Source organism: Pseudorca crassidens, chromosome 14, assembly GCF_039906515.1.
Source record: "Pseudorca crassidens isolate mPseCra1 chromosome 14, mPseCra1.hap1, whole genome shotgun sequence".
NCBI lineage: Eukaryota > Metazoa > Chordata > Mammalia > Artiodactyla > Delphinidae > Pseudorca > Pseudorca crassidens.
In genome coordinates this window covers 26482096-26508549 of record NC_090309.1, presented here as the reverse complement: position 1 = coordinate 26508549, position 26454 = coordinate 26482096, and the positions used below count along the sequence as shown (strand labels likewise).

General features: G+C 47.1%; 2 protein-coding genes and 1 long non-coding RNA gene across 12 annotated transcripts in view; 2 read left to right on the top strand and 1 right to left on the bottom strand.

The window, feature by feature from the left end:
• The window catches only part of DGUOK (deoxyguanosine kinase), a 36153-nt gene extending 33256 nt beyond the window's left edge, over nucleotides 1-2897 (top strand). For 4 of the 9 annotated variants that reach the window (XM_067704655.1, XM_067704659.1, XM_067704661.1 and 1 more), the window contains 3 exons: nucleotides 1397-1512; nucleotides 2112-2211; nucleotides 2657-2897. In XM_067704655.1, the coding sequence (XP_067560756.1) occupies nucleotides 1397-1512; nucleotides 2112-2211; nucleotides 2657-2683 (243 nt within the window). In that variant the 3' untranslated portion in view covers nucleotides 2684-2897. The other 5 variants (XR_010934421.1, XM_067704658.1, XM_067704654.1 and 2 more) reach the window with 5 other exon arrangements.
• Nucleotides 2898-21958: 19061 nt separating this feature from the next.
• Nucleotides 21959-26282, bottom strand: LOC137206073 (uncharacterized). 2 transcript variants are annotated; one of them, XR_010934419.1, is made up of 3 exons: nucleotides 25181-26282; nucleotides 23934-24218; nucleotides 21959-23370 (listed from the first exon to the last, which is right to left on the bottom strand). It is a non-coding gene; the product is annotated as an uncharacterized lncRNA (long non-coding RNA). The 2 variants fall into 2 exon arrangements; XR_010934420.1 differs by having other exon boundaries at nucleotides 21960-23370; nucleotides 25575-26282.
• The window catches only part of TET3 (tet methylcytosine dioxygenase 3), a 109173-nt gene continuing 107999 nt past the window's right edge, over nucleotides 25281-26454 (top strand). The window contains exon 1 of the mRNA XM_067704648.1: nucleotides 25281-25514. The gene's annotated coding sequence lies outside the window, so the exon portion shown is untranslated. The remainder of the gene's footprint in view (nucleotides 25515-26454) is intronic.

The window sequence follows — 26454 nt, the reverse complement described above, 5'->3', positions numbered from 1 at the left end:
GGGCTATTGTATCCTACGTTTGGGGATAAAGTTTACATTGGGAATAAAGTTTAAATGTTTGAAAGAGAGAAGTCCTAAATCAGTGAGTTAATCTACTTGTTCTTCCCAGGACAGATGACATTGAATAATAAAGCATTTGCCAGGGAGAGAGAGGAAGGAAGGCAATTCAGGCAAAGCAAACATTCAGAGCAAAAGTTTTGAGATGTGCAAGAGCTTGATCTGTACCGCAGTCAGGAGGCCAAATCTGGCTGAAGCCATGGGTCCAGGGGAGGAAGGAGCTAAGGAAGTTGAAAGTGGAGAGTTAGGAGGGGTGGCCAGACTCTGGAAATGGCCTTGTATGGCCAGTAAAGGAGAAGCTGACATTCCCTGAGCCATTGTGCTTCAAACTTTCTGATCAGAGTGAAATTATGCACACTCTGGAAGGAGTGGAGGATGGAGAGTTCGTCTCAAGCCTCACTTTTTTTACTTCTTTACCTTTGACCTATGCAGAATTTGCATTGTGCCCCGGAGTGAGTGTTTGATATGATACGAAAGAGATGTTTCAAATTACTTACCCTTTGGTAAATATGATGTTCCTCATACTTCCTTGAATCCGGGCTGAAGACGATAAGGACCCTGTGAGGTATTTTAAGCAAGGAGAGTGATACCGTTACAGTCAACCCTCCATATCTGCAGACACAGACCCCACTGATGTGGAGAGCCCACTGTCATTTCATACACATAAGGGACTTGAGCAGCCTTGGATATTTGTATCCTCAGGGGGTCCTGGAACCAACCCCCCCTTACCACAGATACCGAGGGACAACTGTATATTGCGATACTCTGGAAGGGTGGACTGAGCAGGAAAACTGGGAGGAAAGACAGCATTTGCCAGGAACTTGATGGGCTCCCTCTGTAAATCTTCACAGCAACCCGTGGGATTGATGAAGGGGGAGGAAATGGAAGCCCACAAAGCTTGCCCCGCTGCTGCCTGGTGAAGACGGGAATTTAACCCTGGACTTTGAGACTTTAGGGCCTGTGCTCTTTCCACATGCTTCACCGCTTCCGGGAGGCAGGGAGCCAGAAGGCGCTTGCTCGTAGTCCAGGTGAGAGATGATGAGGCCTGACCAGGGCAGAGGTGAGAGAGGCAAGGTGAGAGCCAGCTGAAGAGAGATTAAAGAGAATTCGGTGACTTCCTGGATGTGGCTGGGAGGAGGAAAAAAAGGTTAATTCCAGGTTCCCAGGGTAGATGATGTTTGTTATTAACCTGTGATTGAATAAAAAAACAAGGCAGCAGAAGCAAAGTCTTAGTGCTAGTGCCCAGGATAGACATGGCAAGTGGGTCTGAGAGCACCCCAGCTTCTGTAACAGCTGAAATAACCAAAGAGCTCAGCAGATCCTGGGGATTGTCTTTCAGGTTTGTCTGAAGAGGCTACACCTGAGGGCCAGGGAAGAGGAGAAAGGAATTGAGTTGGCGTATCTTGAGCAGCTGCATGCTCAGCATGAAGCCTGGCTTGTCCGCAAAACAACCCCGTAAGTGGAGAAGAGAGCAGCAGTGGACAGAGGCCTGCCTTCCTGCAGCCAGTCATTAAAGTACAGGAAGTTCAACATGCAGCCCCTTAAGCAGGTTCAGAATGTGCTGGAAGTGGTTGGAATTGTCAAGCATTATCCAAATCAGAAATTTAATATTGGATATAATCTATATATTCCAGTAAACTTTTGATTAGATTCTGTTTCTCCAGCTCTTTTGTTTTTTGACATTCCCTGACTGACCGTGGTGATTGATTATGATGACATAGTTGGCTCAGGGTAAAGGGCTGAAAAACTGTAGAGAAATTGTCAATGTACTAAGTTGACATTCCTAGTTTCAGCCTTTCCTCCCTTCAGGCTTGGTGTGGTGTCCATTTAAAATGTTTGAGGCTCCGACCTTCAGTATCAGTCTCAAGACTAAAGAGGAATTTCAGCCTCATCTTCCCAGCCAACTTTATGGAATTCTTTTTCTAAACTACTGTTTACATGAAATTTCCTTAAGAAGGTATGTGACCTTAGATCTGTTCTGAATTATTAAGACTGGTGAGTATGTGAAACCTGCCATCTTTTTTCTGTTCCCTAAATGTTCATGCTTCTTATAGGCTCTGCTCTGAGGCTCTGCTGAACATTCCAGTGCTGGTATTGGATGTCAATGATGATTTTTCTGAAGAAGTAACCAAACAAGAAGCGCTCCTGAAGAGGGTGGGGAAGACCTTAACTCCTGCTTTCTAGTAGATTTCCTTTTTTGCGCTTTTATTGCTTCAGACTTCAGTATGGGCCCTGTGCATTGTGCCTCACATTGCATTTCACACTCCAAAGCCTGTGGGGCCTTGTAGAAGTTAGTAACATAATCCCTGTTCTCTAATATTTTGGGCCAATAACTGTTAAATACTTGACTTGTAATATGTGCTTTCCAGCTGACTCCCTCCTCTAAGGTATTCTAGAACTAGGGAAATGAGACTTCTGGATTCTATCCAGCTCTGCCACTTGATACTGTAGGACCCTGGGCAGGTCACATTTCCTTTCCATACCTATTTTCCCTTCCTCACAAAAACTCATGGGCTTGGCTACATATGCATTATGGATGGACTATTGTGTAGTCTCCTGAAAATGTGAAATTAACTTTTGGTTTTTCTCTTTCCCACAGGTAAACACCTTTGTAAAGAATCTATAACCAGTACCAGGATGTTCTAGCTGTGATCTGGGCTGTCTGACTTTTTGAAGCCAGAAGAATACCAAGTCACCCACCTTCCCATCCCCACTCCAATCTCCTTTTACACCTAGAGTGCTCTGACACTCAGGGGTTAGGTTTCTATTACCCTTGGACCCTGCCTTTGTCTTCCTTTATATCTCAAGGACTTCTTAAATAAAGTCTACATTTTTGTGGATTTTGCTATCCAGTTGTTCATTTATTTCAGCGTGTGTCTACTGGTGCCTGCTCTGAGCTCCCCTCTAGACTGGCCATTTTCACGTGAGAAAAGTCTTTGCTTTTCTTCTTCTTGAATCCTTCACCAGCCAGACTTCCCTGTGTGTTCACTGGCTCCTTCTGACATGCCAGGGTGGGAACTGCTTCTAGGACCCCTAACCAAGCTCTGCCTTAGTCATGAAGAAGGGAAGTAAAGTGACTCAGGAGTGGGTGGATGCTCAAGTGTGAGTCCCCAGAGCCAGGAAATGGAGCCCAAACTCCAGGAAGCTCCTCTGTCTCTTCCCATCCAGCACTCTTGGTTTGGGGGATGGGGTGGGGATTTAGACCTTTGTCTTAGAGCTGAAGAACCTGGATGAAAGAAAGGGAGGGAAGGAGGGAGAGAACAAATCATGAGCCTAAAAGTTCAGCATCTGATATTTAGGGTTCGGTCATCCTGGCACTCTGGCCTGCTCCAAACACCTGACCCAGTGAGTTTCAGTTGACCTTAATGGAGTGAATCTGTCTATGCTGGAAAGAAAGAAAATAATTTTTTGTGCTGCACTTCAAACTTCAAGGACAGTTTATTGTTAAGAGAGAAAAATACATGGCTCTATAGAATGGAAGTGCTTCATTGAAAGAAGACTGCAGATCCACGATTCACCGGGATCGGAATTCCTGCTCTGAGCCCTTGACAGTTGCACAGGCCCGCAGGAAAATGAATGAGCTTGGGACCCAGAGTGTCCTAGGAGACAGAAACCTGGGTTTCCCTTCATGCTTGGGAAAACGAGTGTGAGACTGGTTTCTAACAACTGTGGGATGTTTTGAAATCGCACGGCATTTCTTTATCCTACTTTAAAAAAAATTTTTTTTTTAATTTATTTTTGGCTGCCTTGGGTCTTCATTGCTGTGCGCGGGGGCTACTCTTTGTTGTGGTGCGCGGACTTCTCCTTGTGGTGGCTTCTCTTGTTGCGGAGCACAGGCTGTAGGTGTGCGGGCTTCAGTAGTTGTGGCTCGCGGGCTCTCTAGAGCATGGACTCAGTAGTTACGGCGCACGGGCTCTAGAGAGCAGGCTAAGTAGTTGTGGCGCACGGGCTTAGTTGCTCCGCAGCATGTGGGATCTTCCCGGACCAGGGCTCGAACCCGTGTCCCCTGCATTGGCAGGTGGATTCTTAGCCACTGCACCACCAGGGAAGCCCCTATCCTGCTTAAGAAAATGTTAACAGCTTTACTGAGATGTAATTCACATACCATACAATTCACCCATTTAAAGTGTACAATTCAGTAGTTTTTAGTATAGTCATAGGGTCATGCAACCATCGCCACAATCAGTTCTAGAATGTTTTCATCACCCTCAGAAGAAATGCCACACCAGCTGCTGTCACTCCCCCACAATCCCCACCCACATGCGCCCCGCCCTGGGCAATCACCAGTCTACTTTCTATCTCTACTGATTGGCCTATTCTGGACATTTCATATAAATGGAATCACATACTATGTGGCCTTTTGTGACTGGCTTCTTTCATTTTAAGGTTTTCAGGCTTCATCCAAGTTGTAACACGTATCAGTACTTCATTCCTTTTTATGACTAAATATTTCGTTTTGTGACTATACCACATTTTGTTTATCTATTCATCCATTGAGGCACATGTAGATTCCATTTTTTGACTATTAAGAATAACACTGCTATGAAAATTCATATACAGGTTTTTGTGTGGACGTATGTTTTCATTGCTCTTGGGTATATACCGAGGAACGGAATTATTGGGTCAAATGATAACTCCACGTTAACTGTTTGAGGAACTGCTAAACTTCCAGAATTCCATGTTACATTCCCTCCAGCAATGTATGAGTGTTCCACTTTCTCCACATCCTTGCCACCTATCATTTTGATTATAACCATCCTAATAGGAGGAGTGAAGGCGTATCTCATTGTGGCTTTGATTTACATTCCCTTAATGGCTAACTATGTTGAGCAAAACTTTTCATGTGCTTATTGGTCATTTGTATATCTTCTTTGGAAAAAAATGTCTACTCAAATCCTTTGTCCATTTTTTCCAATTCTGTTATTTGGCTTTTTATTGTTGAGTTGTAAGGGTATATATTCTGGATACAAGTCCTTATTATGTATATGATATACACATGTTTTCTCCCATTCTGTGGGTTGTATTTTCATTTTGATAGTGTCCTTTGAAGCACAAAAGTTTTTTATCTTGATGACATCAAATTTATTCTTGTCACTTATCTTGGCACCATGTCTAAGAAAGTTTTGAATAACCCAGGGTCACAAACATCTCCTATGTTTTCTTCTGAGATTTGTATAGTTTTAGCTCTTACATTAGGTCTGTGATACCTTTTTTGTCTTTTTTTTTGCGGTACGCGGGCCTCTCACTGTTGTGGCCTCTCCCGTTGCGGAGCACAGGTTCCAGACGCGCAGGCTCAGCGGCCATGGCTCACAGGCCCAGCCACTCCACGGCATGTGGGATCTTCCCGGACCGGGGCACGAACCCGTGTCCCCTGCATCGGCAGGTGGACTCTCAACCACTGCGCCACCAGGGAAGCTCTATGTGATCCATTTTGAGTTAATTTTTGTGTAGAGTGTAAGGAAGGGATTCAACGTCATTCTTTTGCATGTGTATATCCAGTTATTCCAACACCATTTGTAGAAAAGACATGGTGAAAATCTGTCCCACTTGTTCTTGTGTTTATTTGCTGCTTCAGGCTTTGGACAAGACCAGGGATGAACACAGGGTATTCGGTGTGTTTTGGAAACTCAATGGTTTTGGTCCTTTAGCTTTGAGGGGCCTGAATGTTTCATTCCCATTTAAGTTTCCAGGAACCACTAATGTAGAAATCACCTGTAAACCCAGAGTAAGAGCACTAGGTCCCCACCCTTCATTCATTTATTCAATCATCAACAAATATTTCACTCTCTGCCATATGCTAGGGACCAAGGAGATAACAGTGAACACAACAGAAGGCAGACCTTGTCCTCACCTCACAGAACTTGTCATCTAATGGAGAGGGTGATAGACACTGAACAAGTATTGCAGGTGTAGTGACTGTTTCAAAAGATGTACAGGTGTACCGTGGGGGCCTATAACAGGAAGAGCCAACATAATCTGGGATAGTCCCCTTGCAAAAGTGACATCTATTCTGAATTCTGAAGAATGAGTGGGGTATTTAGGCAGAGAAAAATGTTGTGTGCCAAGGCCTTCATGTGAGAATGAGGCATTAGGCCCAGACTGTCAAAACTTGATGAGGTTAATGAGCTTATCATTTAAGAATATCCTCCTCTCCACATTCTTCACTTAGTCTTCTAAAGTCTGAAAATCTACAAATTCAGCGTTTCTTTCCATTTGTAAACATTGCCTTTAGAATGTAACTGTTCTCTAAGATAGTCAAAGCCATCAACAGTCTCACCTGGGTGAAATAATTTGCCATTTTCCAAATTGGTAGCTGAGCTGGTCTGGCAAGAGAGAGTACATATTTAATGAGACGTAGTTTGGGACTTTAAGGATGGGGGTGGAGGTAGGTCTGGGTGAAGTGTTTAAATATGGAGATTAGGTCTGCACTGGCAGGCCAGTCTGGGTGGGCTGTTCTCACTCTTGGATTAGACGGTCCCCCAGAGTCAAATAACTGGGATTAACACATTAAAACAGCTACATTTCTTTCCGGCTTACGATGTGGTAAAACCTGCTGTTCTAGAACCAGAATAATTACCTTAATGGGTTTATAACGTGGATTGAGGCTGTGAAAGTTCTCAAACTCTCAGGCTTTTAACATGAAAGGAGAAGGTGAAGTTTCAGGTGAAAGAGGCTGTTTTATATACAAATGCGAGAATCACTGGGAAAATGAAGCAATAAAATAACATGTATTTTAAAATTGAAAGACTAAGCTTCTTCAGCCCTCACTTTAAAGAGTAGGCAGTTTAAATCTCCGGACCACTTTCTCCTTTTTTTTTTATAAATTTTTTTATTTTAGTGTTTATTTATTTAGCTGTGCCGGGCATTAGTTGCGGCACACGGGATCTTCGTTGTGGCATGCGGGATCTTTAGTTGCGGAATGCGAACTCTTAGTTGCAGCATGTGAGATCTAGTTCCCAGACCAGGGATTGTACCCAGCCCCCTGCATTGGGAGCATGGAGTCTTAGCCACTGGACCACCAGGGAAGTCCCTACTTTCTCCTTCTTGGAACTCTTTCCTTTGTTGGTCTCTTCTGGCTTTTCCACTACTTGGTGTCTCCCTTTCTGTCTCCTTGGCTGACTCACCTTTGTTTCCTCTCCTCTAAAGTGTTGGTGTTGCCCCAGGCACCCTTGGCTCACTTCTGTCTTTACTCACTCCTCTTGTTTGTGGTCTTGTATTTGTTTTCTATTGTTGCCGTATCAAATTACCATAAAGGTGACTTAAAGCAGTACAGACTTATTATCTCACAGTTTTGTAAGTCAGAACTCTACCATGGGTCTTACTGGGTTAAAATCAAATTATCAACATGGCTGTGTTCCTTTCTGGGGGTTCTAGAGGAAAATTTGTTCCCTTACCTTTTTTGTCTTCTAGATGCTGCCCACATTCCTTGGCTTGTGGTCCCTTCCTCTTCAATGTTGCATCTCTGACTCTTTCATCATCACATCTCTCTCTGACCACAGCCAGGAAAGGTTCTTTGCTTTTAAGGGCCCACTTGATTACATTGGGCTCATCTGGAGAATCCAGAATACTCTCCCATTTCAAGGTCTTTAGCCTTAACTACATCTGCAAAGTCCCTTTTGCTAGTAAAGTAACATTCACAGGTGCCAGGGATTAGGTTGTGGACTTTTTCTGGCGTGGGGCAAGCATTTTGCCTTGCACAAATCTCAAACACTGTCAAGGTGTGCACTATTAACATGGGGTGAGGACTTTTAAAAACTTGGAGATGTTATGGAAAATGTGGATCATTTGCAATAGCGTAGAGAATAGTACAGAGAACTCCCATATCCCTATTGCTCATGTCATAATCAATCAGCCTAAGATCACTGGGAACAGACCTGTATTTTGACAAAAATCAGATTTATTAACTCATTGAAATGAAGGAGACCACATACCAGAGAAGCTATGGGTGTCTCACCAAACAGGCAAAGAGAGAGTTATAGGACTTAGGGTAAGGATAGAATTTTGGTAAAATTTAAATGAAGCAATGTTTTGATAGGCTCAACGCAAAGCAGGAGTCAACATCTGGTCTGAACTGCACTAAGGAAAGGTTCATTTCCTTAGGAAGTGCAAAGTTAAGATAAACATGGAATGTTGTGCTCAGAAGCCCCTTATCTGAAGCTCTGAACCTGGTTTGCAAATCAAGACTGCTTCCCTGGGAATTCCCTGGCAGTCCAGTGGTTAGGACTCCGCGCTTTCACTGCTGGGGGCATGGGTACGATTCCTGGTTGGGGAACTAAAATCCCGCAAGCCATGTGGTAAGGCCAAAAAAGAAAAGAAAAGAAAAAAAAAAAAACGACTGCTTCCCTGTGTCAAGGTGACTTAGATCCTCCTGGCAACAGAAGGGTGATGCATTTTTACTGATAAAATTTCAAACAGCAAAGTTTCTGATGGTCTATGATTTTAGAGAACAAGGTCTCCCAGTGAGTCGGAAAGCAGTAGTCACACAAAAAAGAGGGTGGTTATGATACTTTAGTTGCAGTGTGCCCTTAGGAGGAATATTGTTTCATAGTAACTTTGTAGCTAGCCTAACCTATGTCTGTCCTCCCAGCCTGACGAATGGCAGGGCAGCTTTTTCTTCCCCTGAACATGAGCTAATTTTTACTTTCTCACCCACTTCAGTTATCTACTCATAGCCAATTTTGTTTCATCTATAGCCTACCCACCATTCTCAGATGATTTTGAAGCAAATCACAGACAGGAAGATGACTTTTAAAGCTACAGCTATATTGACCTCTGGATGTCATTACCTGGGCATCCCTTATGCTCAGTGTGTACAAGACAGAGTTCTCAACCCCACCCCCACCTCAGCCAGCAAAATCCGTTTCTCCTGCTTCTCCATTTACCCAGTTGACTCACTAGAAGCTTTGGAGTCATCTTTGCCCCTCCAGCTCTCATTGTCCCCTCCTTTTTCACCAAAGTCTACCTTTTCATCTCTGAAATCTCTCAAATCTTCTCTGCACCTCACTTTGTTTCTCTAGTTGCAGGTGTAGTGGATATTGTGGTTGACTCGCCAGCATTCATTCACTCTACCTGCTGTGTCAGGGCGCTCACAGGGCTCCCTTCCCGGTATGGGCGGCCAAAGCCAGGAGTGGCTGGAACGCCCACTCACCGGCCAAGCCCCGGCCAAATCCCCGGCCAAAGCCCGCCCATCACTATTACCACTAATCGTCTCTTTCCTGAGATGCCTCAAATAAACCATGAATTAAAGACCTGTGGTTGCTTTGCAAAAGAACAGCTTCAGGTCGGGTCTCAAGACCCACCCCTGCCACCAGATAGCTGCCCCTCAGCCCTTCCCGTGTGGAAGTATCCCAGCTGCCATGTTTTTATAACCTCACCTCCCACCACTCATTCCATAAACCCACAAGACTAACCTAGGTTCCAGAATACAACCTGTGTTTCCCGCATAATGGGATGCTTTTCTCTCCCTCCCTCTCACCTTTTCCCCACTCTTTTTTAACTGGAAGACCTACTTATTCTGCCAGTCCCAAGAGTGCTCCTCCTCTCTGTGTGAGGCTCTTCCCTCTCCCCTCACACAAGCATCCAGGCTTTGTGCCTTGGACCCTCTGCTTATTAAACTATGCATCAGACCTGAATAAAGTTGTCTGGAGGTACCTCTCCCTCCTGGGCTTTGCCATCCTCAACGCAGACCATCTTAGTCACTTAGCACAGTGCCTGACATGTATCTATTTATTGATATTTAGTGAGTGACTAACAGAGACTTGCTAAATAAATGAATGTTGTAACCGGAGTCATGATCTGCCCTTTCTCAGGTCACTGGGTGTGAGAGCTCCATATCACAATCATCAATGTATGAATTACTTTCCAAATGTTAAGCACTTTGAGGATATGCAAGAAAATTATAGGTCCAGACCCCCCCCTCCTCCGCGTGTCATCAAAGGGAGCCGATTATTGACTGTCTACTGTGTGTGTGCCAGCCCCTCCCGAACACTGTGTAAATGTTAATCAATCCTCTCAATAATCTTATGAAGGAAGTGTAATATTCCAGTTTTTATCAGTGAGGAAACTGCAGCTCAGAGAAGTTCAGTAACTCACACATGGTCTATCAGTAAGCGATGGAGCCAGGACTTAAACCCTGGTCCATCCTGACCCCCTGTAGAGCCTGTTCTCTTTCCACATCAAACTGACTTGTAAGGGAGATGAGTCTAGACTTTCAGAAAAGAGGGCAAGCACGTACTTCTTTGGCTGCCTGTCTGGGTTTACCAGCCTGCTTTTGTTGCCTGGGTAGGAAGACCTTCTAGCTTACCAGCACTGCTGGGTGGAGGCTCTCAGGTGTATCTTTTTTTTTTTTTTTTTTTTGCCACACCACGCAGCTTGCAGGATCTTAGTTCCCCAACCAGGGATTGAAACTGGGCCCTTGGCAGTGAAAGTGCAGAGTCCTAACCACTGGACCCCCAGAGAATTCCAGAGGAAGGAATTTTTCTTTTTTTTGGCTCCCAGGTGTATCCTAAATATACCTTTGGCCCCCTGGGGCCCTGAGCAGGCCCTGCATCTTCAAGGTGGTGAGCCCCTTCAGATGCTGGGCAGTGGGGTGTATTTGGAAGTTCGAAGGTTCTGGAATGCCTTTACAAGTGCCTTCCTATCCCAGTTCCTGGACCAACCTGTCCATTGGGATCAGGTGGTTCTCCTAAAACACCCTTAATAATGTTAATATTCTCCTTTAAAAAGGTTGCTGTCTACATGCAGAGTGGTATCCTGGATTGGATCCTGGAATAGAAAAAAGATATTAGTGGAAAAACTAGTGAAATCCAACTCAAGTCTGGAGTTTGGGTAACAGTAATGTACCAATGTCAGCTTCTTAGTTTTAACAAATGTACCATATAATGTTAAGATGTTAGCACTAGGGAAAACTGGGTGAGGGATATATGGAAACTCTCTGTGCCATTTTTGAAACTTTTCTGTAAATCCAAAATTATTCCCAAATAAAAGTTCATTTTTCAAAAATGTCAGTGCCTCTTGCAAGATGATGACTAGGTTCCTTAACTGGGCTTTTGGGGTCCTCCAGCCTCATCTTCCCCTGCCCCTGTGAAAGAACCCTCTGTTCCAGCTCAACGGTCCTCTGAACTCGCTGTCTTCTGAACCAAGCAGTGCTCTCCTGGTCCCCACATTTACCCTAGCCTCACCCCCTGCTGGACTGATGACAGCCAAAGACTCCATCATGGTCCGAAACTGCAATGAGAAGCAAGTTCCTGTGAACGTGATGAAGCCCCAGGGCCCGTCATCTGCAAGGCCCCAAAGGGTCCACCACAGTTGTGGTGAGAATGTGACCCCCCTGCAACTATTGCTGTCACAGAAAGTTCTCAGGGACCTGACTCTGGTAGGGATAGCTGACTCCTAGAATCTAGGCCATGTGCCCTTGACATGCCAAGTAGCTGCAAGGGAGTCTGGGAAAAACAGTATCTGAGTTCATCTTCACTGTGGGAGGTGGGCTCTACTGCCAACACAGTGGTCCTTCACACAGTGGGAGATGTTCACTACAGATGGATTTTCTAGAGCCAAAGTTTCCACGAGTCACCATCGGGCTCAGGTGACACTTGGGAAACTCCAGCTGGGTCTGGCCTGGAGGTTGCATGGTGCAGACCGTGCTCCTGTATTTGATTCACTAGGTCAGAGTCAGGGGGACTTCACCTCCTGAGAGTACCTGGGTTAAAACCCTGAAAGTGAGAAGGGCCCAAATTCACATCTTTGTGAGCAGCGATGGAAAAGGCAACACTGGGGAAGCGACCACCTGCTCTGAGGCAAGAAAGCACTGGGCATCTGCGAGAAGATCCAGCGTTCAATGTTCTCCTATCATTCCTGCAGCCACCGGGAGCGTCTGATTCCTCCTCTCACTCATCCCCAATATCCAGGCAATCATCTGAGGCCAGTAACAGCCCTCCTAATATGTCTCATATCTGTTTCATCAGCAAGCACCCTATTCAAGAAGCCTTTGCTGACTGCCTCGCCCCCACAGCTGGGTCAGGTGCCCGTCATTGTGTTCCTGTTGAGTGCCTTTGGCATATATCTTATTGTTGCACTTGCCACATAGCATGAAAACGATCTATTTCTTTGTCTCTTTATTAGACTCAGAATGAGTCTTATTCCTCTTTGTCTCTCCAGTGTCTGGCACATACGAGTGAGGAGCTCGATAAATACTAAACAAATGGAAAGAAGTAGGCTGAGCTTAAGAAGGGCCCCTTGGGGCTTCCCTGGTGGCGCAGTGGTTGAGAATCTGCCTGCCAATGCAGAGGACAGGCGTTCGAGCCCTGGTCTGGGAAGATCCCACATGCCGCGGAACAACTAGGCCTGTGAGCCACAACTACTGAGCCTGCGCGTCTGGAGCCTGTGCTCTGCAACAAGAGAGGCCACGATAGTGAGAGGCCCACGCACCGCGATGAAGAGTGGCCCCTGCTTGCCACAACTAGAGAAAGCCCTCATACAGAAACAAAGACCCAACGCAGCCAAAAATAAATATAAATAAATAAATTTTTTTTAAAAAGAAAAAGAAGGGCCCCTTGGACTAAGCAATGAAACGTCCCCTACACCCTTACCCCTTATGCTCGCAGCTACATGCTACGTACTTGCCAAGTCCCAGGCCAGCTCCCAGCTAGGCTCTGAGCAGCTTATCTACCTCTGGACTAGATTATGTGATTGTGTGACCCGTAGAGTAAATGGCAGAAATAGAAGATGGGCAGTGAGCCCTTGGATTCTGCTGGCAGCGCCCCTGCCCCGGGTGAACCTGGAGCCACTGGGGACCATGAGTGCCCCTTGAGGAGGGAATTGCAGAAGAAAGCAGCAGCCCGGGGCTTGACTTGGTAAAACTGCATTAGCAGCTGTGGATTGCCCTCCTCAGACTTCTCTTACGCAAGAAAGAAACTCAAAGTGACTGTCGTTGGGGATTTTATCATTACGTACAGCTGTGGCTCTGAGGGTATTGCAACATTCTCTCTTGCCAGTTTGGGGCCCTGTTACAGGGCAGTTGTGTCAGATGGCTTGCAAATGGGAACCCCAGGGAATGTTACCTGGTACTAGGGACCACCTGAAGTTGACAGATGAGGAATGATAAAAGCATGTAGGGAGAAACTGTGTCACCTTGGGCAAGTCTTGATACCTTCGGTTTCTTGCATTGACAACAAAGATAATCTTCAAGGTCCTTACAGTCTTATGTTCAAAATATTTGCCCTATGAATGAAGAAGTCACATGGAAGGGATGGAAGGCTTGGGTTTGGTGTAAGACAAGCCTAGGTTCCAATCCTGGCTGCGCCACACTAGCCAGCGGTGCAACCCGGGCACTCTTAACCTCTCTGAGCTTCTACTCTTACCTCTGAAAGTGAAATAAACTCTGCACCTACTTTGCAAGGGTGTTCCAAGGATTAGAAATACTGGAGAGAAACTTCTGGGCACAGAAGTAGCTGATCAGAAACTGGAGCCAGCATGTCTGTGTGGGTGGAGCGGTGGTAAGAGTGGGAAAGTCCTTCACAGTCTGTCTCTGAGCTGAGCCTTGAAGGACGAGGTGAGGGGTGTGATGGCGGCAGAACGGCAAGGACGCGCAGGCAGTTGGGCAGCACGGACCAAGGAAGGAAGAGACATGATGCGATGGTTACGAATGGATACAATGTGGTCCCAAATGGAGAGAGACAAAATGACCCTAAGTGTGACGCAGGACACATGGTAACAGGTGCTACTTCCGCCTACGGGAGCTTCATGGGTCACATGGCATTCGAGCTGGGCATTAAATGATAGCAGGATTTCCAGAGCTTTGGGGTAAACACCAAGAGCAAAGGCAGGGAGCTAAGAAAAAGTCCTGTGTGCCTAAGGCAGGCGAGGCCGTGACGTTAGAGGGGGGCGGCAGTGGACGAAGAAGGCTCGAAGGTTTGCAGTTGAGCGCTCGGAGCGGCCAAGACACGCCGGGCCGGCGCCGACCCAGCGCTCACAACGACTCGCTGACTCTACCTGCTTCTCCGCGGCGCCTCCACGCGGGTTGCGTCCGCGAGGCCAGAGCCAGAAGGCCGGGGTCTGGAAGGAGCCTCTGAATTCCCCGGGGCGCCCTGGCAAAGGGGCTGGCGCGGGACTTGTGCTCAGAAGGCGAAGGGCTGGGAGAGCAGGCGGGCATTCGCTGCAACTTCCTTCCCGCCTGGCTGCTGGCTGCGTGCCCTGAACTTGACCTCAGATGACCTCTGTGTTCCCTTCTTGGAAACGGTTCCATTGCCAGGAGCAGTTGAGCTCTGTCTTTGGCTTTCTTTTTCCTTCAGAGCAGGGATCTCGTCTCAGCTGAGACTGGTTCCTGCTGCCCCCCCCGAGTCTCCGCTCCTTCAGCAGCACCTTGCTTTCCCTCCACGGTCGCCAGCGGGATGCCTTCTGTTAACAACCTGCTCTCCTTGCTTCCTGTCCACCTTCATTGTTCTTAAGACTGATGGCTTTAAGAGTGTGAGATCACTGTATGGATAAAGAACAAGGGGAGAGGTGTGAAATCCCGCCCCCACCCCCCCCCCACCCCCCGGCCCCGGCGCCTCAGACACACAGCTAGTTAACAGCTGAGCAGAATCAACCCAGGAGTCTGACTCGCATGTCGATGCTCTCAGTCCTGGCTAGGAGCTGCTTAACTGTGTACCCTCAAATTCATCAGTGCCCAGAGCTGTGGACCTTGGCTCATTTGCAAGTCTTAACTTGGATTAATGTCAGTGTCTTGAAATTCTTGTGTGAAAAAGTGAATTATGTTTTGGGTATTGTCCTTGTTGACAATACCATGTTTGCATGTTTTGTGGATTGGGTTGGCATGAAAAATAATTCCAGAAATGCCTGGATTTGTCCAGTGTTGCTGATTAGTGTTGTCTTAGGAGACTAAATCCAGTATTAGCCCCAATAAGGGGAAGGAACTGCATCATTTTCTCCGTAGTCAAATGCACAAGGTGTACCCACAGCATACTTATCAAAAGAAAGAGACAGATTTCTGGTCAACATACAAGCTAGAAATTATTACTCCCAAACAGGCTGCTTTGTTCAAAGACTCTTCCACACTTACCTTTTGAGCCAGTATCTGGGTCCCAGTAGAGAACCAGGTTCTGTTCACCACTCAAGGCCCCAGGTGCTGTGCAGGGTGCTGGGAATACACTGGGTAGCAAGACAGACACACATGTGTACCTTATAAAGGACCGCTTCGCTTACAAAATAAAACGTCTAACCTAGGCTTGAATACCATCTAACTTGTCAGGTTTGTTTCTGAAAGATATTTCTGGCTGCTTTCTAAAATTAAGCTTCTCTTCAAAGGATGGAGAATGAATTCACCGATCGAAAATACTCAGAAAATAATGTAGCTTAGACAAAGGCAATCTCAAAAGAACAATTACTAAGACATTTTAAGCAATGGCCACATAATCTCCCAAGGAGATGATTTACATAAGAACATTTATTTAGAAGTAGACACTCTGGGGACTTCCCTGGTGGTCCAGTGGTTAAGACTCCACACTCTCAATGCAGGGGGCCTGAGTTCGATCCCTGGTCAGGGAACTAGATCCCGCGTGCCACAACTAATACCCAGCGCAGCCAAATAAATAAATATTTTTGTTGTTGTTTTTGTTTTTTTTTAAAAAAAGAAGAAGTAGACATTCTGGGGTGTTTGTGTAGCATGCAAAGGCACATTTTCATGAGAACAAAGTTTTGGCTTCCAGAGGCCAGACACCGTTCAAAGCAGGATGACCGAGTGGTCTGAACCAACTCAGATCTATCGGCTGCTGTCCACTGCCCATGAGCCCTCAGGCTAGGACTGCCCCAGGCATCTACATTTGACAGCACCTGCCTACAGTATCTCCGAATCAAATCAAATTACAAGACTGACACAGCTTAGAAACAAACCTGTTTATTTGCATGGGTTCCCAAGTTGCCAAGGATATTTCATTGATCAAAGACAGTTGCTATCATCTAAGTTTCCAGGTTCTCAAAAACAGCACATTCAAGGCTTCCCTGGTGGCGCAGTGGTTGAGAGTCCGTCTGCTGATGCAGGGGACACGGCTTCGTGCCCCGGTCCGGGAAGATCCCACCTGCCGCGGAGCGGCTGGGCCCGTGAGCCATGGCCGCTGAGCCTGTGCATCTGGAGCCTGTGCTCCACAACCGGAGAGGCCACAACAGTGAGAGGCCCGTGTACCGCAAAAAACCGCAGCGCATTCTGTATGCTTTCTATTTCACACAGCGCTTTCTCGTTCATCCTCTCCTTGAAGCCACACCCCAAATCTTGCATTACATATTCCCATTTTACAGATAGACTGACGTGCAGTTAAATGACTCACCTGAAGCACACAGCTAGAGAGGCCCCTTGGGGCTTGAAATCAGGTCCTGCAGTTCCTCCTCTGCCAGGCCACAATGGCCTAGACTCCTGGGGAAACGTGTGATGGCTCGTGCAGACACATCCCAGCCTAGCTGCACATTATACCCCCACCCAAGAGTGCCTAGATATTGCCAAGGGCATAATGCCCTGGCCCCTGCTCAGCACGAATCTCCAAGGGTAGGGCCCAGGCAATGGCTTCTTTAAGTCCTTTAGGGTGGCTACAGTGTGCAAAGTCAAAACCATTCTGTTAATCATTATTACTTGGTTCCTGCTCTCTCGAGGACCTGATTTAAGGCATAAATGTTCCACTTGCCTGTTTTCAAAAATAAGTTTCTATTTCTCAATTATAAGAATTATATCCATTTATTGTAGAAATTTTAGAAGAAAGGTATAAAGAACAAAAATCATCCACAGACCCATTATTAGTATTTTTATGTATTCCCTTCCAATCTTTGTGCATATTGACTTACAAATTCTTGATAATACAATATATACTGATTATTTTCTTTTGAATTCATATGGTAAATATTTTCCAATATTACCAAATATTTTTCAAAAGCACTATTTTAAGAACAGAAACATTTTTTTTTTCTTTTTTTGCGGTACGCGGGCCTCTCACTGTTGCGGCCTCTCCCGTTGCAGAGCACAGGCTCCGGACACGCAGGCTCAGCAGCCATGGCTCACGGGCCCAGCCGCTCCGCGGCATGCGGGATCCTCCCGGACCAGGGCACGAACCCGTATCCCCTGCATCGGCAGGCGGACTCCCAACCACTGCGCCACCAGGGAAGCCCTCAAAAGCACTATTTTAATATTAAGACATAAAAAAATTTTAAAGATATGGTCCACAACATTAATAGTGATTAACACTGGACTGCAGATTCTTTTCAGATTTTTCTTTTTGCTCATTTGTGTACTCATTTTTTATAATTAACTTGTGTTTGTTTACTTTTTAAATTAATGAAATTATTATAATGGCTGCATCATGTTCTGCTGTGCTTACATCTTATGAATTAATCATTCTTTAATGTTGGACATTTAGGTTGTTTCTAATTTTGTTGTTATAAATAAGCCTTCCATGAAGACCCTTGTACCTTGATTTTTGTGCACCGCTCTCCTAGCAGTGAGATTATTGAGAGGGTATAAACATTTTGAAGGTATTGACAAGCATGTGAAATTGCTTGCCAAAAGGGTATGTGAGTTTATGGTCTCATCAGCGGCATATCTTGGCAAAGAAAACCGTTAATAGTATTTGCAAAACTGAGTACATTTGATCTTTGAACAACACGGGGGTTAGGGCACTGACACTCTGGGAAGTCCAAAATCCCCGTATAATGTAGTCAGCCCTTTGTAGCCTTGGTTGCTCTGTATCCCTAGTTCTGCATCCTCAGATTCGACCAACTGCAGGTGGTGTAATACTGTAGTATTTACTATTGAAAAAAATCCAGGTTCAGTGGACCCACGCAGTTCAGACCTGTATTATTCAAGAGTCAACTGTATTTTCATTTTGTGATCTGTCAGCTTGCTATGATTATGAATGAGGTTGGACTTTTTATATCTTTTTTGGTCATTTGTATTTGTGAGTGTTCACATTCTTTGCCTTTTTGTCCCCTTGTGGGTGACTTTTTTCTTACATAACACTTTTCCTTTTCATTTGTTTTGTAAATATTTCCCCTGAATTTATGATTTAAGTTGGGTTGTTGACATGCAGAAGGATTTAGTGATTTTATGCTTAGAAATACTTTTCGATTGCTTGATTAGGTAAATAGTTACCATTTTTCTTCTACAGGTCTCAATGAATAAATGCCTGCTTAAGTAAGAAAACTTTTTCTGGTTAAGCAGGATTTTAATGGTCTGAACTAAGAAACAGTCCATCTCCTATAGGAACCAGACTTGGAATTATCAAAACGACGATACTTTTATTGTATACGTTCCTTGAACTACCCCACTCGATACATGTAAAAAAACATGTTGGTAGTTCCCACCTTTGTAGGGAAAAACGTTTAAAAAGCAAACTAGATGACATAGTCTCTCACAAAAGACTGCCCACCCTCAAACTAACAAAAGCACGTTTCCACTCTGTATTCAAAAACAGGGTGGGTCTTAGGATGGTACTACTGGGCCTCAGGTAGAAACTTCCTCTCAGGTCAACCCCTGCACGCCCTCCGCCCACCGCCCTGGCCCCATGCCTTGGGTACAAACTCTAATCCTGAGTAGGGTTGCTCTGGCATGTAATATATGGGACATATGGACACTAAAATATTATTTGTTGTTTCTCTGACTTTTGAATTTAACTGGATGCTCTGTATTTTTATTTGCTAAATCTGGCAACCTTAATCCTGAGGTTTTCTTTCAGTGTTGATGTTGGAGGCCACATCCCAGGAGTGCCCACAGACAACAGTAGATAGACCTGGCACCTCTGGCATACCACATGAAGGAATTTACCTGCCTTCCTCCAAAGAGGGCTCTCGCAGCCAAGAGGCCCCAGAGATATTTTGAAAAAAACCCTACTCACTGACTTTTCTACAGAGATCAGCATGTGCTTGTAAACCTGAGCTCTTCTCCAGGTCTCTCAGCGTGTGTGTGGGGGGTGCTTCTAGACTTCCTGTACTTCATTGTTCTTCTTCTTTCTTTTTCCAGCAGCTGTGAGGCTCCTCTTGAGCCTGTGGACCTGGGCAGGCCCTGTCGAGTGCTCACCACTGCTTCACTCAGGTGCCCTTAGCCCACACACATCCCTGTTTTTTGTTTTGTTTTGTTTTTTTATAAATTTATTTATTTATTTTTGGCTGCGTTGGGTCTTCGTTGCTGTGCGCAGGCTTTCTCTAGTTGCGGCGAGCGGGGGCTACTCTTCATTGCGGTGCGTGGGTTTCTCATTGCAGTGGCTTCTTTTGTTGCAGAGCATGGGCTCTAGGTGTGTAGGCTTCAGTAGCTGTGGTTCACAGGCCCTAGAGCGCAGGCTCAGTAGTTGTGGCACACAGGATTAGTTGCTCCGCGGCATGTGGGATCTTCCTGGACCAGGGCTTGAACCTGTGTCCCCTGCATTGGCAGGCGGATTCTTAACCACTGTGCCACCAGGGAAATCCCTATATCCCTGTTTGAACGGCCAATCTTTTTGTTCACTGTGGCCTCTTTCTGCCTGAACACCCATTTTCTGTCTTACAGGCTTTTGATTCACTATAAATAATTAGATTGTTTCCCAAAGGCTCAATGTTCAAATTCAAGTTTTACTGTGGTTTGAGATGGCTGAATATCAGGTGGATGTGGGTAATGGCCTAGTCATGCCACCATTAGGACCATCCTAGAAATTGGCGAGTAGACTGAGACATAACCTGATAATCCCCTCCCTGGTTTAGCAGATAAATAGTACAATGTTGGGAACACAGAATACCTCTCCAGGAACGAGGCTAGAGCGACCTTGAATGACTGGATCCATTAGTGCAGGTATTTCCAAGAACCTCTCTCCCAGGTCCATGGGGGACACCGGTGTCCTTTTTATCTCTAGCCTTCTTATCCCTAGCCCCTGTAGACTCCTAAAGCAGAGCTTCTCAATCTTTAGGGCACCTATGTATCACAATGGCTGAGTGGGAAGAAAGGGGTCTCTGGTAGGGGTTCTGAAGATTTGTCCCCCTGCACTGCACTGTTCCTGCAAATGGGACTTGACCCTCACCTATAAAAGGGTATGGGGAAGGGGAGCCTCAAGGATGATAGGGGTTGATATCAAGTTCAGGTCTCAGGTGGGACAAGTAGGCCCCTGCTCAGCAGGAGATGGGATGGAAACAACATACGGAAATAGGTTATTGAGACAAACTGGTTGAAGTTGAACCAATCTTTTAGGGAAGCTCAGCTCTTTCCATGAAGCCTTTGCACTCCTCTAACTGGATTCTCAGGATTTGTAGTTCAGGAATTTCACAATTTTTATTTTCACGTATTTTCTGTGGCTTCCTCCCCCTAACTCCCCACTTTTTTTCTTTTTTTAAAGTTCCTTTTAAAAATGATGACCTCGTTTGAGGATTTGATGTTGAAATTTAACCAAGAGGTAGATCTAGGATCTGAGTGCAGCCACTTTCCCCTCCTGAACCCCAGGCCCTTCTATGCGCTGCTTCCTGGGTCTCTCTGTGGGCCGGTCCCACAGGCGCCTCAAATGGAACATGTCCTTGCTGACCTCGTTTAGCAAACTGCTCCGCCTCTAGGCCCCTTGGTGCTACCATCCACCCTGCTGCTCTTCCAGAAATCTCCTCCCCACCCCTCATCCAGTCAGCCCCTTCCTGTTATTTGATTCCCTAAATCTCTCCAATACGTACTTTTCTTTATCCCCACCACCACTGCCCTAAAGGAGGCCATCATTTTTTTCCCACCTGGGTTCCTGCAACAGCCTTCCAACTGGTTTCTCTGCCTCTGTTCCAAGACCCCAGACTGAAGCTGGCACTGGACAAGATATGGTCCCCATCCACTACACAGTGGATGGGACAGACTGACTCATTCTTATGATATGATTGGTGGGCCCAGTCTCGAGAGATCATCAAAGGCTTCCCAGGGTGTCACCTGGGTTTAGCCAGGAAGGATGAGTGGGAGTGAATGGCAAGAAGGCAGGAAATGCTTCTGCCACAGCTATGCTGTTTTAGTAGTTTCTTTACTAGGCAGGCCCCTAGTGACATATATACCGAGTCCCTTCCTTTTCTGGATTCTTTTTTAGTTTACACATTAATTTCTACTGAGTTTGCTCCACTGTCACTCTCCTCTCCCACCATGCTTCCCTCAACTCAGGTTTCTTTCTACTAATCTAAATCTCTGAACATGCATAGTGGGAGGAATGACACCCATTAGAGTGGAGATCTCAAATATATGTCCCCAGGAGGGAGAAATGCTCTTGAAATGGGCAGAATTGATTGCATTAACACATGCCTCAAATACACACACACACACACATCCACCGCACACATATGCACACATACTATTCCCTGTGTATTAATTATTAGTGCTGTTAACCAAATATTTTTGCTTCTCCTTCCAGGCACATGGGAGCATTGCACCTATGGCATTCCCCTGCTCCCTTATGACTTGCTTTGGCCAATGAAGTCAGAACAAAAGTGATGTGTGTTACTTCCAGGTAAATGCTTTAAGAGTTAGTGCTCTATTGGCCCCACCCTCATTTCCTGCCTTCAGGGTTGAGGAGGCAACATGCTAGTTGCAGCAGCCTGAGTCCTTAAGTGGCTATGGAAAACAGAGCTCCTGTTGGTCCCCAGTAGACATATTTCATGATGGAGAAATAAAGTTTTGTCAAACCACTGAGACCTGGGGATTGCTTCTCACTCTAGCACAACTTAACTGATCCTGACTGATACACCCAGTCAAATCAAGGTTTGGGGGGCACCAAGGCCTTTATTCCTGTTGGGTATTCAGCATCTTGAGTCTCCGAGTCAATTGAAGCTCCCATCCTCCTGCCCGGCCCCCTTAGGCTGGAAGATTTCCAGGTTATTCAATCTCTTTCCCATTATGAAGGGGACACTTGCATGCTCCTTGTAAGTTATGTACCTATTTTATTGAACCTAAATTCAAACTGAAGTCACAGAAATAGCTATAAGACATGAAAGCATTTGCTGAGTTATCCAAAAGCATAATCTAGATACCCTACATGTGTCGCACTAACCAGGGCATGTCCAAAAGCAATGCACTAACGAATCTCCCTTTCACCAAAAGCAAAATGCCAGTTTCTTCCCCCAGAACAGCCCTGGCACTGGTAGGCTAATTTCAGAGGTCCTGGATTGAAGGCCTGATTCTGACACTTAGTAGTGAATGACCTTGGAAAAATTACCCCTCTGAGTCCCAGTTCCCCTATCTGTAAAACGGTTATAATAACAATAATAATTATGTCATAGAAAGAAAAGGAAAGTAACATTTGCACATTTGGTGTACAAGCCACTCTGCAGACAGAACTGGAAAGGGTGTGGAAGTGCTTTGTAAAGGGAAAGCTCTATGCAGATGTAAGGTGATAATATTTTTAACCAACACATGACCAAAGAAGAACACAACAAAAATCAAATGAACGTCCCAATGCCTTCAGTCTTTAACACGAAGCTCAAGTGTGGACATTGGAGTATATTTACGTTTCTGCAAAAGGTCCCGTAATACAAAGCTCATTCTTCAAATAGGACAAATTGCTTATTAGCTAAAGGGAAGGAGTGAAGCCAAGTGCCTCAGAGGAGGTCAGTCACGTTCAGTCATTTGCAGGTTGGGCAAACACCCAGCAGTGGCGGCTCCACGCAGTGGCTTCCTGAAGAACCACACGCGCGCACATCCAATTACACTTCTTGTGTCCTTTGCCCAGTGCGGAATTAACTTCAGTTCATCAATGGAAGCCCTACTTATTCCCCAGCCCCACCTCCGTCCCCATCCAGCGAAACGCCCCCTGCCAATTCTGTAGCGCCTGCAGTCCCTTGGGCTCTTCCTTCTCGAGACGGGATTTCCCTTTCTAGTCCCTGAGGCAGCAGCGCAGCCAGGTCCTAACCTCACCGGAGCAATTGCCTAAAAGGCTCTGCCCTCGGCCACTGGGGGTGGGGCCCGCCAAGCCGATTTATAAAAGGAGCCTCCCGGGGTCTGCCTCCTCTAAGCGCCTCCGGCATGATCTTGGCCGGCGCCTAGGTGCTGAACTTGCTTCTCGCCCGCTTCTCAAACTTGAGAGTGCAACGCCTGAAGGGCTTGTTAAAACAGAACGCTGGGCCCCACCCCCAGAGTTTCTGCTTGAGTAGGTTTAGGGTGGGGTCCGAGAGCTTGCATTTCTAACAAGTTCCCCAGGTGTTGGTGACGCTGCGGACCTGGGACCACACTTAGTGAACCACTCACTGCCTCTGGTTTCAGGCTGCTTTCAGATAGAGAGGCTCGCTCGCCACCTCCACGCCGGTCCCAGCTGTTCTCCTGCCCTGAGCGCTCCTCCAGTAGGGATAACCCGGCGGCACAGGAGGCTGCAGACCTAGGAAGGCAGGGCCTGAGGAGTTTGGAGTGCATTTTGAGGGCCCCTGAAGGGTTCGTGCAGGTAGGAAAGCAAGCAGGAATAAACCTTGGAAGCCTGTGGGTGCTTGGCGTTACTGGGATATTTCATTTATCAGGCTCTACTGACCTCGTGTCTGCATTGAACACGTATTGATTGGGTGCTTAGCTTTAGAGTTACAAAGGTGAAAAGACAGGGTCCCAGCCCTCCAAGGGCTCATAGTAACTGGGAGGGAAATGTGCAAATGATTACGATACTGATAAGATTTTCCTAGGGAGGCAGCGTCAAACTTCTGGGGAGGGAGAGTGTGTGGGACTCTGGAATCTGTCTGAAGAGCTGGAAGAGGTTTCATGGCATTTAAGCCGAGACCTGCAGGATGAATGGGAACTTGGCGGGTAGAAGGAGTAACTGGGAAGGGGTTGAAGTGGGAAGGGGTTTCCTTGGGTAGAAGGAATGAATGACAAGACTGCTGAAATACAAGGCTCCAGAGAGAGACTGACAGCACATCTCAGACCTGGGACTGGTTTTCCCTCCTACCTCTCTGGCCGCTCCTTCTGTCTCCTTTGCTGGCCCCTTGTCAGCTGCTGTTCCTCATGAGCTGGTGTTCGCCAGGGCTCTGGCCTGGCTGCCTTTTCTTCTCACTCTCCATGTCCACTCCTAGTGAGGTCCTCCACACCTGAGGCCTCACGAGCTGCTCCCTGTTGGGGCCCACAGCCCCAGCCTCACCTCCTCAGCTCCACACTCAGCTCCACGCAGATGTCCCCAGGCATCTTTCCTCCTGTACTCTGCCTTGGTGAATGGCACCAGCATCCATCTTGTTACCTAAGCCAGAGGATTTAGTAAAATGACCCTTTCATAGATAGCTGGTGAAGAGTAAACTGGCACAGCAAATTGCTGGTGCCATTCACCAAGACAGAAAACAGGAGGAAAGATGCCGGGCTCAAATTCTGAGTCTACAGTTCACTAGCTGAGTAATCTTGGGCAAATTACTTAATCTATTTCCTTATCTGTAAAGTGGGTTTAAAGATAGTATGTACCTCACAGGGTTTTTATGTGGATTAAACAATAATTGTTACATACTAAGCACTATGTTAAGTACTTTACTTGGATTCCTTTGGAGATGATGAGTACCTTGTCCAAGGTCACTCTGCTACCAAGTGGCAGAGCCAGGCCTGGAACCCACAGTTCCCTGACTCCTAAGCCACCCTCTTCATTGTCACACTATCTGGAGATTGTCTATCAAATAGGGAAATACTTGCAATATAATGTTAAGTAAAAAGTGGACAGCAAGCTGCATAACCAGTGTGAGTACAGCCATGTTATTATTTTAAAAAAGGAAATAATCTACAATAGAAAAGGCTAGAAGGAAATATAGCAAAAGGTTAAATGTTGTATTGGGGTTATTTTTGTCTTCTAATTTTCTATTGCCTGTTTTCTTTAATATACATAATTTTTGCTAAAAATAAAATACTTAAAATGTTAAACATTCATTACATAAAAAACAAAGTCCACAAACTGTTCTCATGTTTGACTGAAAACTGCACTCTATTGGTATCTCTTCTCAGTTCTAGTCTTACTTCCCTGAACAGAAATTCTTTCCTACTCTCAAAGGCCAGAGTAGGAAGTAGGTATTGCAGCCATGTTCACCGCCCTCCCACAGCTGACAACCTGGCCACTGGAGCAGGCTGTCAAAATCAGGCCTGTGGGGAGGGAAGTTCCAGACGGAACCCGGGCTTCTCCTACTGCCTAGGGCTTTCTGGACAGCGCTACTTGAGATCAATTACTTTTTTTTCTTCTTCTTTTAAATAACCGGCCGAATGCTCTTTTTCCAGTTTTGGCTGAGTTGTTAGCTTCATCCCGGTGGCGACGCCTGCCAGATACCTGGTTCCTTGAACACCGCCCAAACTGGTCAGGCCAGTCCGCCCGTGGTTGTTTCTGCCAGGACTTGCCCGTGTTTGGGTGTGTGTGGGGTGTGTGTGTGTGTGTGTTAGAGACCCACCCTTCTCCCCAGCAACCCAGGTAGGTGGAAGGAAGCTTCGGGGACCAGCCTGGCAGTCAGGCCCGATGGGTGGAGCTGAATTAATCTAACCTGGAATTTCAACTTGGCCTGAACAACAGGTGAGGGGAAAAAAAGCAGCAGAGAGAACCGGCAGTTTGGCAACTGGAAAATATTCTGACGCCTTGCCCCTTGGCTGGAAAATAGCCCGGGGTGACTTTTCAAAGTGTCTGCGCTGGGTTATAGGGCTCGGTTGCGCCACGGCCCCCTCGGTGGCTGTCCGAGCCCCTCCTGAACGCTGTCCTCCTCGGTTACCCTCCGCGACGCGCCCGTTTCCCCTCCTCTGGGAGGCAGGGCGGGGGTATCGGATTAGTCTTTGTTTTCGAAGCGAAAGAGCCGAGAGCGGCGCGGGGGAGGCTCGCGATGGTAGGGGCCCGGGGTCCGCCTGGGTAGGGCGCTCGGTCGTCACCCCCGCGAGGGTGCCTCCCGGCTGGCCCTCGGCCTCTTCTCGCGGGTATCCCCTCCTAGCCGGCCAGGCTGACTCGGTACGCAAACGCGCGATGTACCCCCATTGTCCTGCCTCGGAATGAGCGAGCGAGCGGCTGCCAGGAGAGGGGGGTCAGTCGGGCCCGGAGCTCAGGACTCCCGGGGGCGCCGGGGCCGTCCCAGGCCGCTCGGCCCGCAGGGAGTGGCAGGAAGTGGGGACACCGAGGCCAGCTCCGCCGAGGGCCTAGACTGGGAGGTCCGCGTGCCCCACCCCGCGCCGCCCGCCGCGCCCGCCCGGGCTGCAGAAGCGCCGGAGGGCGGTGGCGGCCAACCGGAGGAGGGCGGCCGGGTCCCGGGAGGACCGACCGCTGGGGAGGGGAAGTACTGCAGGTGCAAAGGCGCGGCGTCCGGGCCGGGCCCTGCCCCCACCCGCTCGAGGACTGCCCGCGCCGTCCCCTCCCCCTCCGCGGAACTCCCCCCTCGCGTAGCCCCCAGCCCGGCGGAGAGGGCGGCGGCGGGGCCGGCGGGGCTCGGCGGGGCTCGGCGGGGCCGCACGTGCGCGCCCTCCCGGGCGGG